This window comes from Mchenga conophoros, linkage group LG13, assembly GCF_057382185.1.
Source record: "Mchenga conophoros isolate Kocher_MC1m ecotype Shallow Benthic linkage group LG13, M_conophoros_male_GT1.1, whole genome shotgun sequence".
Taxonomy (NCBI): Eukaryota; Metazoa; Chordata; class Actinopteri; order Cichliformes; family Cichlidae; genus Mchenga; species Mchenga conophoros.
Genome location: NC_140538.1, coordinates 15,400,271 through 15,416,842, shown reverse-complemented (window position 1 = coordinate 15,416,842; position 16,572 = coordinate 15,400,271). Strand labels below are relative to the sequence as shown.

At 37.6% G+C, this 16,572-nt stretch overlaps 2 protein-coding genes across 5 annotated transcripts; one reads left to right on the top strand and one right to left on the bottom strand.

The window, feature by feature from the left end:
• Positions 1 to 265: 265 nt before the first annotated feature.
• Positions 266 to 2,589, top strand: LOC146561010 (uncharacterized). Its single transcript, XM_085296677.1, has 8 exons — positions 266 to 404; positions 513 to 847; positions 960 to 1,077; positions 1,224 to 1,318; positions 1,445 to 1,479; positions 1,604 to 1,660; positions 2,124 to 2,192; positions 2,323 to 2,589. Exons 2-8 carry the CDS (start codon positions 625 to 627, stop codon positions 2,374 to 2,376), a joined length of 651 nt encoding a protein of 216 aa, XP_085152803.1. The 5' UTR covers positions 266 to 404; positions 513 to 624; the 3' UTR covers positions 2,377 to 2,589.
• Positions 2,590 to 11,025: 8,436 nt separating this feature from the next.
• Positions 11,026 to 16,001, bottom strand: LOC146561009 (polymeric immunoglobulin receptor-like). 4 transcript variants are annotated; one of them, XM_085296672.1, is made up of 10 exons: positions 15,954 to 16,001; positions 15,539 to 15,586; positions 15,022 to 15,339; positions 14,537 to 14,830; positions 14,296 to 14,407; positions 14,058 to 14,152; positions 13,898 to 13,932; positions 13,702 to 13,758; positions 13,136 to 13,204; positions 11,026 to 13,010 (listed from the first exon to the last, which is right to left on the bottom strand). In XM_085296672.1, exons 2-10 carry the CDS (start codon positions 15,582 to 15,584, stop codon positions 12,957 to 12,959), a joined length of 1,080 nt encoding a protein of 359 aa, XP_085152798.1. In that variant the 5' UTR covers positions 15,585 to 15,586; positions 15,954 to 16,001; the 3' UTR covers positions 11,026 to 12,956. The 4 variants fall into 4 exon arrangements, 2 of the variants coding, with proteins under 2 accessions (XP_085152798.1, XP_085152797.1); XR_014894829.1 differs by having other exon boundaries at positions 13,898 to 13,927; positions 15,539 to 15,993; XM_085296671.1 differs by having other exon boundaries at positions 15,539 to 15,993.
• Between the last annotated feature and the right edge of the window lie 571 nt (positions 16,002 to 16,572).

Genomic DNA, 16,572 nt, shown 5'->3' with positions numbered 1-16,572 from the left:
CAAGTGAAAGAAGAATGTTTTAATTAAACATAAACATGAAGATTATTAATTTGTTTATATTTATTTATTTGTTCTTGTTGCAGGAGTTCACAGCATAACTACAGTCAGTAAAGTATCAGTGGAAGCTGGAAAATCTATCTCCATCCCATGTCTCTATGAGTCACAATATATAGACCATGTGAAGTACTTGTGTGAAGGACATACATGGAGATCCTGCAGCTATGCAGTAAAAACAAACACAGCAGACCCTTCAGGAAAATATTTAATCTCTGATGACAAAATACAGAAAATTTTCACCGTTACTATAAACGAACTGACAGATAAAAACACTGACTACTGGTGTGTGGTGGAGATTGATAATGGAAAGGATTATGGACAGTATTTTCGATTGTTAGTTATCAGTGGTAAGTGCCTATTTTCATGCACATTTCAAATAGTTTATCATTTCCTTCAGAAAAATGTAAGCTTTTCAGAAAGACTGAATGTGCTCTTATTTTTAATTAATTCATTAGATATTTGTTTTATCGGCAAGGTACCCCCAGTGTCTACGTCGATCATCAGAGGATTACAGGATATACTGGAGAAAGCATAACCATCAGATGTCACCACAGTAACTCTGGAGCAATGAAGTGGTGCAGACTAGACAGGAACTGTGTGACAGGATCATTTGGATCCATAGATGGAACAACAGTGACCGCTTATATGAGAGATCCAAATGTTTTCACAGTGACAATGAGTGGACTACAGTCAGAGGACAGTGGCTGGTATTTGTGTGCTGGAGGGGACATTCAGATACCAGTATATTTAACTGTTACTGAGAAGCCAATTACTAGTACTACTACCTCAGGTAAAAAAAAAAATTCAGCAATTCTACATATTCTAAGTGTTAGGACTGTAAGAGGTATTAGCATAATAATCATTACAGTACTGTACTGATGATGTTCTTTCTGGAAATGTAGCCACTACCCCTACAACTGCTACTGGCAGTAGTACTATTCATACTGTTACTGGAAGTGGAACATTTACTACAATGGAACAATGGAACATTTCTACAGTAGAAGAAAATAAAGAACACAGGTCAGATAATTTTTTCTTCATTTCTTTATATTTCCATGCAGTATTTAGTGGTAAAATGTTTTGTGTAAGAAAGATTCTACAAACATTTTTACAGATGCTATTATTACTTATTCATTTAAATTCTGTTTATAAACTGCATGTTGTAGATCTTCATTTGACCCAAAGATCCTCATCATCCCTCTGAGTGTGTTGAGCTTGATTGTAATTGTGATGCTGTTCATCTGGTTTATAATTAGACACAGTAAGTCTACTAGAAATTTGATTAAAATCCATTTCAAATTTATTTGCAAATCTTTAGAAATAGTTCAACATTTAAGTTATTGTGCATTGCTACAAAGAATCAGTAACAGTCATTTTGTTTTATTAGAGCAGAACAAAGCAGAATCATCCGCCACAGCAATGGTAAGTTGTACTGATTTATTTCTATGTGGGCATCGTACATGATACTAAAAGAATAGAGAAAGTAAAACGGTTTCATAATTACAGTTTGACAGATGTTCAAACTGTGTTTTGTACTTCAATGCAGGCTGGAGATGAAGTAACATACTCTGAAGTCAGACCCAAGAAAAAACATTCACCCAAGGTAACCAACTACAGCAGCATCAAGCAATTCAAATCTAAGAATTTTCAGTGAACATACCGGTCATCTGAGAGTACATTGGATATGTAATCTGCTGTAGATTCATTTCTGATATGTCTGAGAAAAATGAATCCTCATAGGGTAAACTGTTCTTGTATTTTTTATAACTTGCAAAATACAACAACAGCTATCAGAAGAAATTAGATCATGAATCACAAAGCTGTATTTTGCTTCTGAAGATTCAAACCTCTACCCCTTCTCTTTCATTTAAATATTGTTATTTTGTCAATAACACTGATACCTGACACACCAGATTTGTAAATGCAGAAGAAATATCACCTGAGGTTGTCCTAACATACTACAACTACACATTTACACTTTAGAATACAAGTAGAGTTTAATCTATTTTTTGTTAAAGCACAGCAGAACTGTAAATAGTCCAATTTCTATATTTCTTCTCTTCCAGAGTTCATTTGGTGAAAGTGATGTGGAAATCATTTACAGTTCAGTTGTTGTACAGAAGTGTACTGAAAGGGTAAATATTAAATGACCTGAAACCAAACACACACATTTTACTTGTTGTCCTGATATGACATGTTTCACTTTGAATTTGGTCATATTTTGCTTTTTCTCTCTAATTATCATTTGCTTCTGTTCTCCAACAGGGTGACAAAAAAGCCGCGGAAGTTACATACAGCACATTAGCTGAAATATTTTAATGTTAAAACTTTAATGTTAAAGAGTTGTATCTCTTTTTTCTGTATCTTTTATTACTAGAGTATTTGTATTTGCTGCTCTGTTATCTTCCTTCATTTACTTGTTATGTAGTAACTTTTAACCTTAACCCTTTTAACTGTTTTGTAAACAAGATAATTTCTTTTTTTTCAAGACCATTCTTCATTCTTGTAATAAAGAAGTATTACAGACTGTTAGATTGTACACTCTTAGATAGTTGTAGATATTCCACAATCAGCTGTAAGTAGTATTATTGTAATGTGGAAGCATTTTAGGAACTAAAGCGTTTCAGCTATGAAGTGGTAAACCATGTAAATCTATAGAAAAGGTTCACCGAGTTCTGAAGCATATACTGCATAAACGTTGCCATCGCTCTTCTGATCCGGTCACTGCAGAGCTCTGAACCGCTGGTATCAACCTTAGCATAAAAACTGTGCCTTCTGGAGCTTCATGACATGGTTTTCCATGGCTGTGCTGCTCCTGTAAGTGTAATTTGTTGTTGGCCCAGTAGTTTTGTCCATGTCATCTATTTTCATGATCTGAATTTATGCGTACAACATAGGTGAAAAAACCAAAACAAAAAAAATAAACACTTGTATATCTTGTAGATGCCTGACTTCACACCCAGTCTACAAGTAACTAAAATGAAGACCATATGTCAAAAAATGTAAATTTGTATTTATCTTTTATATTGGTTTTATTTGGATTTTAGTGTTTATTTGTGTGTAGTTTAATTTGCATGATTTTATTCTGTTTGTATTGCATGTTTTTAGTGTGTTATTTGACATTGTTTTAATACAATGTGGACTGGCTGGGCGCTAGCTGATAGGGATCACCTGCTGAGGCACGGGTGTGTGCAGAGGTGGCCTATCAGCTGTCTAAAGACCTATTAAAAGGAAGCTAGCTGAACACTGGAGGAGAGATGCCCCAGAAATGAAATGCACACAAGAAGGCCAGGTGAAAAAGAGGGACATGCTGCCTGATCGTGGGGTTGCGGCGCTTCATCTGGAGATGGACTGGTCAGCGTGATGCAGTGACCCAGTCCCGACAGCAGGAACGGCAACAGCAGGAAAGGCAACAGTAGGAGACAGCGCGTGCGTTTCACAGCAGGGCAGAGGTATACCTCTGCCTGCATTCGTGAGTATTGTCTCTACTGTTGTTCACCGGATGCAGCTGTGTTGATAGAGGGTCACCATTACTATAAGCCAGGGCCGCTTCCAGGATGATTTTTCTGGCTCTTATCTGTGCTGACGCGAGGGGTACCGTGGTGGCATCCCACGATGGACTCCAGTGTAGAATGCGAGCTGGGATGTGATGGGCCCAGTGAAGGGACGAGAGGGGGACAGGAGGCTCCTCCTCGTCTGTCTGGGACGAGGCTGGCGTGGAACCCGCTCTGGAGGAGTTTCTGGCCGGCTGGTGGACCAAAAATGAACATTTATCTGGATTTGTGGGGTAGTTACATCAGAGGATTTTAGTGCACGTAGAAAATTGTATTTCTAGCAGTTTTAAAATTGGGTTTATTCCTGGGGGATATTAGTATATTGAAGACATTCTATTAAGTATGTTTTTTGAGAGTTTTATTTTATTTGTGCTCCCTGGCCTGGGAATAAAGTTTCTGATTAGACCTACATCATCCCTGTGTCTTGATTATTGACTTGCTTGCTCCCCCTTTTATCCAAAGAACCATCCTCTTAGTAAGACACTGGCAGATCAGCTTTAGTGCCTACTTTACAGTAGGAGGAACTAGATTAAAAGTGCTGCAGTTTAGTCTTAAGCAAACAAAAACCATGAAATACACTCAGCACACTAATATGATGGATGATGCAACAAAGAAAAGAAGCAAATTGAGGGCTTAAACATGCACATAAGGTAAGGGCAAAGAAGTGACACGTGGAGAACCAAGGTAAGCAAAACGGAACATAATGCCCACAGAATAAAACACTATTAAGATATAGCAGAATTCAGGAACAGAAATGCAGACTTGATGAAGACAGAAAGGGAAACTCAGAGACCAGACTGACTTACAAAGATCCTAGGTTCAACAGCGTTCAACATTGATTCAATATCAAATTCTGACGTATAAGAGTGATGTTACGCCAATATCAGATTTCAACGTTGATTCAATAGAATCAACTGATATTGACTAAACATTGTTTCAATGGATATTTGCTATCTGGATATTTGCTATTACTATCTGGTAGTAATAGCAAAGCACCACTATTATAATATAAACAGTATTCACATTTTCTCTGAAATATTGGCCTTGGACACCTTATGTAAACACTCGGTAAGAAGGATCCTAAATATGATGAAGAATGAGACATTAAAACTTTATTGAAAATGGCAAAATAAATACACTCAAAAAAAAAATTGTTTTAAGTCAGATTTGATGTCACGTGATAGACAAGCGCCGTCTCAGCCTAATTTGCATATAGAAAGTTTTAATGTTAAGATGAAGTGCAGTCTGTGAAGTAACCACAGTGTTTGGTATCGTTTTTAGTGTGTTTTCGCCGGTTAGATGTTCACATCGCCACAATTCTAACAGCATTTAAACAAGTTTTGAATTTGTCTCTAAAAAGATTTTCTATTCGTCTTGAACAAAAAAAGAACTGCGTTGGTTTGTTTTGCTATGTCTTAAAACAACTATCAACTGAGATTCAGAGGACCTCCTCCTCACTGCAGTGGGCAGTACGGTCCCCCGGTGAATACAATGGTCTCAGAAGAGCTTTTGAGAACTGCAGGAGGGAAAACCTACATCTACGAGAGAGCACGTACCAACTGAAAAGTTGCCTAAATGGTCTTCTGGCAGAGAGGAGGAATTTATGCCATAAGGATGCGCTTGTAGCTCTTAGAGAAGAAATGGAGTCCAAATACATGCAACTGGAGAAAAGATATGAAAAGCTGGAACAAGAAAACAAAATACTAGAAGACGGGAATCAGCTAGACATGTATGACTTGAAGGAAAAGCTGGAGGCATACACAAGAATTGAAGCAGAAAATGAGTACCAGGATTTTCTAAGGCAGATACATTTGGAAGAAGTCCAAAGCTGCAGCCACTGTTGGAGGACATAATCAGAGAAATTGAGCAAGAGAAGACTAAATTAGAAGACAAAAATAAAGAATTGCAGGAAGACAAGACAAAACTAGAGGACAAGAATAAAGAATTTGAGGAAGGAAGAGAAGAAAAAAGTACAAGGCAAATATACATAGCTTGAGCAGAAGCATAAAAAAGTCCAGGACAATATATGAATAACTTGAGAGGATTCACAAAGAACAGGGTCAGACTGTCCCCAGGTCTTATTATACTGCCTTGACGACATCAAACAGTGGATGTTGTTAAATTTTCTAAAGCTAAACGAAAATAAAACTGAAGTTGTCATTTTCGGCAACTTAGTCAATAATCACATCGATAGCACTCTGGGCCCCTTTACCTCCTATTGTAAAACACATGTAAAAAACCTTGGTGTCTTGGTGCAGGTAAGTGCAGTCCTGCTTCTTTCAGTTAAGACAGCTAGCCAAGGTAAAGCCATACCTCCCGACTAATGTCTTTGAACGTGTTATTCACCTCTTCCTTACTTGCAGGTTGGACTACTGCAATTCATTGTATTTTGGTTTAGCTTCTCTACACTGGCTTCCTGTCTCCTGCAGGTTCCAATTTAAACTTTAACTTTTTTGTTTTTAAGTCACTTAACAGCCGAGCCCCTTCTTACCTGTGTGAGCTCCAGGAAAAACCATGAGGTCTAGCTCAAAATTAATGCTTTCCATCCCTTGGACTAGTCTCAAATCTTGTGGTGATAGAGCCTTCTCTGTGGCAGGTCCCAGACTTTGGAATAGTCTCCCCCTAAAGATTAGATCTGCACAAACACTTAATCAATTTAAATCACTACTAAAGATACATTTTTATGCCCTGGCTTTTAACACACTGTGACCCAAGCATTTTGGTCTTATTTTAATTGTCTTAGTTATTGTTTTAATTCTTTTATTGTCCCATCATTGTTTTATATTGTCTCTTTTTAATGGCGTTTTTATATTGTTAAGCACTTTGTGCAGCATCGTCTGTCTGGAAATGTGCTATATAAATAAATTTGACCTTGACCTTCGTCTACCCCCTTCACATCTCCACTAATATCCTCCTTGCACTAGTGATGTGCGGATCGATCCTGAAATATCGATTCCTCCGATACCAATCAGCAGGCGCTGGCGTGTGCACTCACAACAATGGCTGCGCGTCATTGGAGTCATGTGTGGACGTATTTTACCTCCACAAACAGGTAAGACGTGGTTTGCGATACATGTGGCAAAAAAGTGCTCCAAGAGTGAGGCGTTGTAGCCATACTTGCCAACCTTGAGACCTCAGAATTAGGGAGATATTCAAAAGGGCTGTTAGGGTGGGGGGTGATAAATAAATTTTACAGGGTTTATTTATCAGATAAAATACATTAAATGTCACCACTATTATTGGCTGGCCTGGAAACAGTGGGGGTGTCCAAATTCAGAGGCTGCTTCCACCTGAGGACCCGGCCTTCGCGGTCTAAAGAAAGCATGTCACGAGCTCCCTCGGTGGAGTGAAATGCTGCCGTCTGCTCCTCGCTATCTAAAATATAACGGGGCGCTGACGTAAACTCTCGACAGTCTCACACTTCTGTTTAATCAGTTTTCTGTTTGACGTTTATTCAGCTGTGTGAAAACCCCGGAGGAACCCACCGGATGGATTAATAAAGTTACATTTAATTTAATCTAATCTAATAACTTTAATCTCAGCCAAACCGATTTACCCACGAACAAATAAAACACTGAAAAAGCCAAACAATAACATTTTTAAGCTATCAAAGTGACTTATATATCATGTTTAACACGAGTAGCGAAAGACCGCGGGGGTTTGAAAATGATGTGTCGGTCGGCTCAGATATTTGAAGTTTACACAGCTACATCCTCACCTGAAAATATGTTAAAAGTTTTTTTGCGACCCAGAAAAGAGAAATAAGAGTAATATTAAAACTAAGCAGCTGCCACCATTGTTGGAAACTGGAATTGGCTGGGTCGCGCTATGAATTCTGCGATATGGTTTTTCAATTTTGTTGTCCGGGTGGAAAATCGGGAGAATGGTGGCTCCGGGAGATTTTCGGGAAGGACACTGAAATTCGGGATTCTCCCGGGAAAATTGGGAGGGTTGGCATGTATGGTTGTGGCAACATCACTAACCTTGTCAAACACCTCAGAGTAAATCATATCACAGAATATGACAAGCGTATGTTGAGGCAAACTGAAGAGGATGAGAGGGACAGGTGCTGCTAGGGCGAGACAGACGTCTCTCACGGAGTCCTTTGCCTGCTGCAGGCAGGCAAGGTGTTCAAATAGCGCACAACTTCAGTTTTTTTTTTTTATTTCTATATGATGAATCCTGCATTATTAAGTGATAAGAACAAGTAATCTGATGTCCTGTAATCATTATGACGCTATAATTTGAGATACAATAAATAAAATAAGTTTTTGTACAAAGTATCGTTATCAGATCAGTATCGTCGATACCACCCTGAATATTACTTGGTATCGGATCGGAAAGGAAATCAGTGGTATCGCACATCACTACCTTACCCCCTCCTTCCCTCATTCTCTCCTCTATTTGCCATCTCCATCAACAGGTCTTTCTACGTGAAGATCTGTTTTCTACGGTGGCCCCTATAGAAATAGCATTTTGTACCTATTTTGGAGTTTGCATGTGTTTTGGAGTTTTGTACGTGCTTTGCAGTTTGTAAGTGTTTTGGAGTTTGTTTGTGCTTTGGAGTTTGCATGTGTTTTGGAGTTTGCACGTGCTTCGGAGCTCGTACGTGCTTTGAAATTTGTACGTGCTTTGCAGTTTGTAAGTGTTTTGGAGTTTGTTTGTGCTTTGGAGTTTGTACGTGTTTTGGAGTTTGCACGTGCTTCGGAGCTCGTACGTGCTTTGCAGTTTGTAAGTGTTTTGGAGTTTGTTTGTGCTTTGGAGTTTGCATGTGTTTTGGAGTTTGCACGTGCTTCGGAGCTCGTACGTGCTTTGAAATTTGTACGTGTTTTGCAGTTTGTAAGTGTTTTGGAGTTTGTACGTGCTTTGTCTCTAGGGGCCACCGTAGTTTTCTCGGTGTCATAATAAAAAATAAAGTTGAACATCACAGAACTAAATAAGCATTTGTTTTTATGAGAAAGCACAAATATACAACCCGTTTCCTCATAAACCAAAAACCAGTGGATAAACAGACTGATGAAAAGGTAAGAAAACTTGACCAACTTTAACTCCCCTTGAAACCTGATAACCTGAGTTCTCAGCTTTCAGGGGGTAGAAATTCTGCCACCTTTTGGAGAATTGAGATGTTTCTCACCCGACGGCACATACGCGGACACGGCGTCGGGGCTGAAAGCCGACAGCTCACTGATTTTGAAGCGTCAGCAGGCGCTTTGTGTTTATGTCCTTTTTGTGCTAGATTCTGAAGCTGCAGGTTTTATCTCTCTCCAAACAATATTGACTGAACCAGCAGCCAAAGACAATCCAAACTACGCTTCACATTTCGCTTCACATAAACATCGTCACGAATTTCCTCTGACTTTTGCTGTTTTGCTTCCACCACGATAAAATCACACTTCATGTAGAACTCTCTCTCTCTCTCAGGAATAGTTTCCCATCTAAAAAGTTTTTTGCATTATTCGCTTATTTATTACCCACCAGTCTACGGTGTCGGCTGCTGTTTGTTTGTTTTTTTATTTCCGACAAGAAAGCCTCATTTCTGCTGTTCAATACTGAAAAAAAATTTAAACTTTTTAAAATTATGAAAAATTTCAAAATGCTTAGCTGTGTCTCTAATCAAACCTCTGTAACTTTGCTCTGCTTCACTTTGTTTTTGACTGCACAATATTTTTAAGGTGTTAGGGAGTTTTTATTGTTTTATTTGCTTATGCTTCAAAAGTTATGTTATACATATTTCACCAGACACAGTTTTCTGTTAAAACAGGAAGCTGACCCTGTGACACTGACAAGAGACCAGCACAGAAATACATATCCGCAGAAGTTAACTTGCATTATATTATTCTTAGAAATTGACCTGCAACACACATACTTTGTGACACACACACACACACAGCTTACACACACAGCTTGCACACCGACAGCATCAGGACCTGCGTAACAGGAAATGTGATTATATTTGCATATTGACGATGTAACCTATAAAAATAAACGAATACTGCAGTTCGGTGTGATTTGCTCTGAGCTTTTCACCCGTGCAGCACGTTAACCTACACAAGTGTCTCATTGTTGTTTATTCACCTGACTGTTTGTTAACTGTAAATCTCTGACATAAGGTCATCTGCTATAAAATCCCAGACCAGGAAAACTGCCTTCACGTTTTTCTGTGTTTTATCCTCAGTTACTTTGACACAAAGGAATCTGCTGTGATGCTTACACCTTTGATAAAGTCTCACAAGTGTCAGTTTTCTTTTTATAGATATAAAAATATCGACATGTACTGATAAGTGATCAGAGTTATAATATTTCTGTCTGAGGCAATATTTCCCCGATTCGAATCGAATCGTGGATCGAATCGATTTGGGACCTTGTGAACCAGAATTGAATCTATTTTTTAAATCAGTGACGATACCCAGCCCTACCTACCCTACCCTACCCTACCCTACCTACCCTACTTAGAAGCTCCTATCAGCCCCTGCAATCAGTTTATATCTGGGCAAAAAGTGTCATTGACATCAAAAATGTGTTTTTTAAGAGAAATTTAGCCAAGAGGACAGCAGTAATTCTAAGAAATTTAACATCACAGTCCTGTAAACTCGCTTGAAGTGACTAAAAAGGACTGGATTGATGACCATATGGATACAAATAGGCGGAGCCATAAAGATACATTTGTTTAATTTAAACATAACCCCTTCATAAATCTCAACTGCATAGAATAATGCGCTATTTTTTTTTTGAAATCAAATACTTTCCTGAAATGTATGGCTTGTTTGTTTTACTGCATTATAGCACATGTACCAGTGACATGTGTCTCAAAAGTACAGGTTTTTATATTGGGAATCATGGAGACATAGATTTTTATTCTGTTACTGAGACTTTGCTGACTGTAGTTATGCTGTAACCCCTGCAACAAGAACAAATAACTTTTTAATGTATGTAATTTATTTTAATGATTATGTTTACTTCAAAAATTCACCATTACATTACTGGATTTTACTGACAAATTTATTATAATCTGCTGATGTTAGCCTTTGAAACAGGATGTATTTAAACAACTCATGTGACAGACCTTCAAGTACATTAAAGAGAAAAAGAAAAACAATAAGTAGCCATGCCTGTGTGTGGAAAACTACATGAACCGCTGTCAAGTCTGGCTCTATTTTGAAATGTATGCAAAATCCAACACTTCAAACGTGCCTTGCTACTAGTTCCTTGTGGTCTTATTTTTAGTTACATCAATTTTATAAATTGTTGTAAGTTAGAACCAAGCATCTACATCATTTAGAAGCTAGATAAACAAAGTACAACAAATACAAATGTTGATGTTGATGCTTAGAGCAAAAGGACAGGTCTATGCTTCTTGTTTTAGTTTAACAGACCAAAGAGCAGACACAAAGGGACAAAGAACTTGACTTGAGTGTTAAAGTGAAAACAAGCCTTTATTACAGCTGATTACAAGAAACAAAACAAGGCAACATGAGCCGTAGCGAAAACTAGGGATGGGTATTGATAAGATTTTCACAATCCCGATTCCATTTTCGATTCTGTTTAACGATTTGATTCTTTATCGATTCTTTTTAAAAAAAGGAGAACACTAAGGTCGATTAGCTTAGAACTTTGCTTTATATCTTCTCTTTGAACAAGATAGAAATTTAGGAGTAACATGGCCTTACAAACCCAGCAGTGAGATCTTAAGAGATCCAGCCTATGGCTCTTCAATGGGGTGTCACAGGGTCCCCAGGAAAAAAACTGTAAATGTAAAGCAATAAAATAAATATTCTTCTGTAGCAATAACAAAGGGTAACATAAATTATTCAGTAGCAATTACACAAGAATATCCAGTAATGTCCCTGCCTACAATTAAACACATTCACTTACTGAAAATCGGGGCATCTGCTGTGGCAAATGGGTGCAAGCCTTTGACCACAAACTTAGTCACTGCTCGGTGACATTCGTCTATCCTTGCCTGAAAGGAAACGCTAACGGTAGACTGCAGCGACAACTGCTAGCATCTGAGCCAGCCAGACTCTGTCTCTCTCATCATGGTCACCTAAATGCACAGTAATGGCAGGTTTTGTAATAAGGCAGATCGCGCTAACATAATATGCACTGTTAGTATTATTTACCTGCTGCATTAACGGGAGAGGACGTGCAAACGTTACCGCTGCTGTTGGGTTGAGATTCACGAGTCCGGAGCGGAATTAAAAACACGACATTCATTTAAGGTTATCGTGTGTTTCGTGAGCAAATGCTTTTGCATATTCGTAGTGTTTCCTCCCTTAAATGAAGTATCTACTTTGCAAGTATTGCAAGTTGCCCTGTTGTCATCCGTTCTCGTAAAGCATAACCAAACTTTTGAGCGTTTGAGCCGCCATGTTTCCTGCCAGGTAAATGACGCTCTGCAACGTGGTGACGTCATTCAGGGCGACTGGAATCGATAAAAATGGCAAACAATTCCAAGGAACTGAAACAGTGAGAACCGGTTCTCAACAAGAACCGGGTTTCGATACCCATCCCTAGCGAAAACTAAACTAAATCCTAAACTGGGAACACTAGAACAGACTATCAACAACTATGAACATGATTTTGCACTGGGGCATGAGAGGAACTACGACATCAATAAACATGAACTAGAAACGTGAACATGCCCAGAACAAAAAAATCATGAAAAAAACTTGACAAGACGAGATGGGTGGTAACACAGACGATCTGACGAAGACTGAAAGAACACACACAGACTAAAATACACATAGGGAAGTTTAGGGGAAGTGAAAACACATGAGAAAACAGCTGACACAATAGACCATAATAACACCACAGGAGAAGTGTAAACTGAGCACACAGAACATTGAAGCAAGATTTTAAAAAATAAAAAGGAAACATGATGTGATGCAGACATGATACTAACTTGACAGCATGAACCAACGAGGGAGACTAAAACACAAGGGGCGATGACACAAAGAAGGACCTGATGAACAAAGGACTAAACACTGTGCAATTTAGGAGCTTTAAGATAACTAGATGAACTTAACATAAAGGAATGTCAACTCAAATCCTAACTAATAATACCAACAATAAGTACTAAATAAGAAGTAGAATATAAAAAAATCCACTAAACAAAATGAACACAAAATGCAGGGTCAAAGACCCAGCCTGTGACAACAACTTTGATTTTTGAACAACTCAATAGATTTTTTACAAAATCTTTGAAAAGATGAAGAAAATATTTGCTACATAACATGTTGATGGCATCAGATAACACATTACCATTATCATTTGTCTCACAAGGACTCCAGTAACATAGGTACAGAGAAAGTTAAGATTGCATAAATGTTTGAATGTCAAAGCATTTCAGTAGAGATTAGCTAATGTGCTGTATGTAACTTCTGTTTCTTTTCCTTCAGCCTGTTGGGGAATAGAAACAAATCTGACAATTAGGAATTAAAGCAAAGAAAAATGTGACCAAATTAAAAGGAAACAAAGGAAGTGAGAAACGGTGTGTGGTTGGTTTCAGGTCTTTTAATATTTACCCTTTTATTACGCTGTTTCTCAACAACAGAACTATACACGAGTTCCATGTCACTTTCAGCAAATGAACTCTGAAAAATGAAAAGTAGAAACTGAGCACTTTACACTTCTGCTGTGCTTTAAGTAAAAAAAAGAAGAAGCCTACTTGTATTCCTAAGATAAACGTGTATTTGTACCATGTTAGGATTACCTCAGGTGATTTTTCCCACATTTCCATGACTGGAGCAGACTTTTCTGCTACTGTAGCACTCTCACTTTTGTAAGTGCAGGGTGTCAGTGTTGTTGACAAAATATCAGTATTCAAAAAAATTAAAAGAGATAAAGGTTTGACTTATCAGAAGCAAAATACAGCTTTTTTACTCATGATCTAATTTCTTCTGATAGCTGCCGTTGTATTTTTCAAGTTATAAAAACACACAAGAACAGTTTACCCTATGAGGATTGATTTTTCTCAGACATATTAGAAATGAATCTGTAATAGTTTACACATCTAATGTACTGTCAGATGACCGAAATATTTAATGAAAATTCTTAAATTTAATTGCTTGATACTGCTGTAGTTGGTTACCTTGGGTAAACGTTTTTTCTTGGTTCTAACTTCAGAGTATGTTACTTCCTCTCCAACCTGCATTGAAGAACATAACACAAGTAAAACATCAGTAAACTGTCATTATGAAAGTTTGCCCTGTGATGTACTTTTCCTATTTTTTTTTTAGTATCATGTACCAATACCCAGAAGGGGAAAAACAGTCAGTATAACTTACCATTGCTGTGGCTGATGATTCTGCTTTGCTCTGTTCTAGTAAAATAAAACTGCTGTTATTAACTCTGTGTATGATGCAGAATAACTTAAATATTCATTTCATTTTAAAGATTTCCTAGTAAATTTTCCACAGATCTAAATCAAAGTTCAGTGAGACTTACTGTGTCTGAGTATAAACCAGATGAACAGCACCACAATTACGATCACGATCAAAACACTTAGAGGGATGATGAGGATCTTTGAAGGAAATGAAGCTCTGCAACATGCAGTTCAAAAAAAGATAATTTGCTTTATTTAGTCCGTAAAAAAACAAAACAAAATAAAAAATCATTATACAGACTCCCTTAAAAAGTATAGTATTACTAAATGCTGCATATAAAAAAAATAACAAAATCTGACCTGTGTTGTCTATTTTGTACTATTGTAAAATTATTCCATTGCTCCATTGTAGTAAATTTTCCATTTCCATTAACAGTGTGAATAGTAATACCAGTAGTAGTAGGGGTGGTGGCTATAATTCAAAAAAGAACATCATCAGCAGAGTACTGTAACAATGACTGTCTTAATATCTCTTAGAGTACTAACATTTACAATGGATGTGATTCACATACATGTAGAATTTATAATTTGCAGTACTTACTAGTGTTCTCAGTAACAGTTAAATATACTGGTATCTGAATGTCGCCTTCAGCACACCAATACCAGCCACTGTCCTTCGTCCCTAGTCCACTCATGGTCACTGTGAAAACATTTGGTTCGCTAATATGAGCGGTCACTGTTGTTCCATCTATGGATCCAGATGATCCTGTCACACAGTTCCTGCCCAGCCTGCACCACTTCATTTCTCCAGAGTTACTGTGGTGACATCTGATGGTTATGTTTTCTCCAATATATCCTGTAATCCTCTGATGATCCACATAGAGACTGGGAGTACCTTAAGGTAAAATGAATACAAAAATGGAAACAATGGATTAATGATAAAATAATGGGTAATTCTGACTTCATATCGATTCTCATTAGGTTTAAATGACAAATAAAAGCACATTCAGTCACTGTTAAAAATATTCTAAGAAAAACTCAAATTTTTTAAGAAAAAAAATTTGGACTATAAAAATAGGCACTTACCATTGGTAACTAACAGCTGAAAATACACTCCATTATCTAGTGCTGTATTCTTCAGTCCACACCAGTAATCAGTGTTTTGATTTGTCAGATGGTTTATAGTCACAGTGAAAATTTGCTCTTTTTTGTCATCAGAGATTAAATATTTTCCTAAAGGGTCTGCTTCATTTGTTTTCACTGCATATTTGCAGAATCTCCAAAAATATCCTTTACACAAGTACTTCACATGGTCTCTGTATTGGTAGTGATAGAAACATGGGATGGAGATAGATTTTCCAGCTTTTACTGAAACTTTACTGACTACAGTTGTGCTGTGAACTCCTGCAAAAAGAACAAAGTGTTTTGATGGTTATGTTTACTTAATACATTCTTTGTTTACTTATCTTGCACAACTATGTTGCACATGTAGAAACATTACAGTATTGTCAAGTATAAAACTGAATAATACAAAACAAAATAAATAACAGTCATTAATTTTTTCATCTGCTGACATTAACCTTTGAAAAATGAGGTCACCAACCTGTTTTCACACTGAAGAGGAAAAGAACGATGAGATGAGCAGCCATGGCTGTGAGTGGAATTAGACATGGTCAAGTCTGCATCTATTTTTAAATTAATGCAACATGCAAATGCAACAGTCCTTCCTTCCTCCTAATCCCTCTGCTATCAGGTGTTATTTTTTATTTTTTATCTTTTGCTGTAGAGTAGGTATAGAAATTACCATCCACAACATTTAAAAGCTTTTGTCAGTACGGGGACGCACGGATTCGCCCGTGTTGCGTGCTGACTAGACGCGGCAAAGACCTGGCGATGGGTTGGAAAATGCACACAGTTTAATTTAGTAACACCAAGAGCGCAAACCGCGGATTCGGACAGAAATCGGTGTTATCAACGGAGCGGGAACATGGCAGAATGCAAAGAGACACAGTACTTACGGAACCTACGGTGAAGGAAGGCTGACGATCAGAAGGTATCCGAGCTCCTGACACGAAAGTAAGGACGTCTGAGCGAAGAACAGGTGGGTGGATCTTACTTTTAAAGCCAATCTCCGCGGTCTCTCGACCACTACTTGACAACTTTATGGACTGATTTACTTATTGCTACAAGAAAACATTAATATGCATTCCCATAATATTGAATAACACTGACAGTACATGAGTGAAATTTAAAAACAAAAAAAGGTAAACAAGTGCTGTGAGTTCTCATAAATCCTGAAACTAGAGGTCAGGATTATGCATTGATGTTGATGCTTTTGATGCTTCTTTATTTCATTTAAACCAGGCATCGTGTCAATGATGTTAAAGGCAGCCAAACGTAACAAAGAACTGTGCAATAAAGCTGTATGTTTTTAAGAATAAAGCACAAGGGTTTTATAATGTTGTTTTATACAGGCGATTAAAATAGGCTACAAGATGATGTGAGCACACAACATGCTGCAGCAGTGAGTGACAAAGAGTCCAATAACATAGATATGGATAAAAAAGCAAATATAGGTTTAGTATTAAAAAAAAAAGTGTGTTGATTAGCTAAAGTGTGTTTCTGTGACCGTTTTTC

Coding starts and splice junctions, on each gene's coding strand:
- LOC146561010 (XM_085296677.1), top strand. CDS start 625: ATGAAGTGGTGCAGACTAGACAGGAACTGTGTGACAGGATCATTTGGA. Junction 848..959: donor TACTAGTACTACTACCTCAG/GTAAAAAAAAAA, acceptor CTGGAAATGTAG/CCACTACCCCTACAACTGCT. Junction 1,078..1,223: donor GAAGAAAATAAAGAACACAG/GTCAGATAATTT, acceptor TGCATGTTGTAG/ATCTTCATTTGACCCAAAGA.
- LOC146561009 (XM_085296672.1), bottom strand. CDS start 15,584: ATGGCTGCTCATCTCATCGTTCTTTTCCTCTTCAGTGTGAAAACAG. Junction 14,408..14,536: donor AACTGTTACTGAGAACACTA/GTAAGTACTGCA, acceptor TTTGAATTATAG/CCACCACCCCTACTACTACT. Junction 13,011..13,135: donor AGAAACAGCGTAATAAAAGG/GTAAATATTAAA, acceptor ATTCCCCAACAG/GCTGAAGGAAAAGAAACAGA.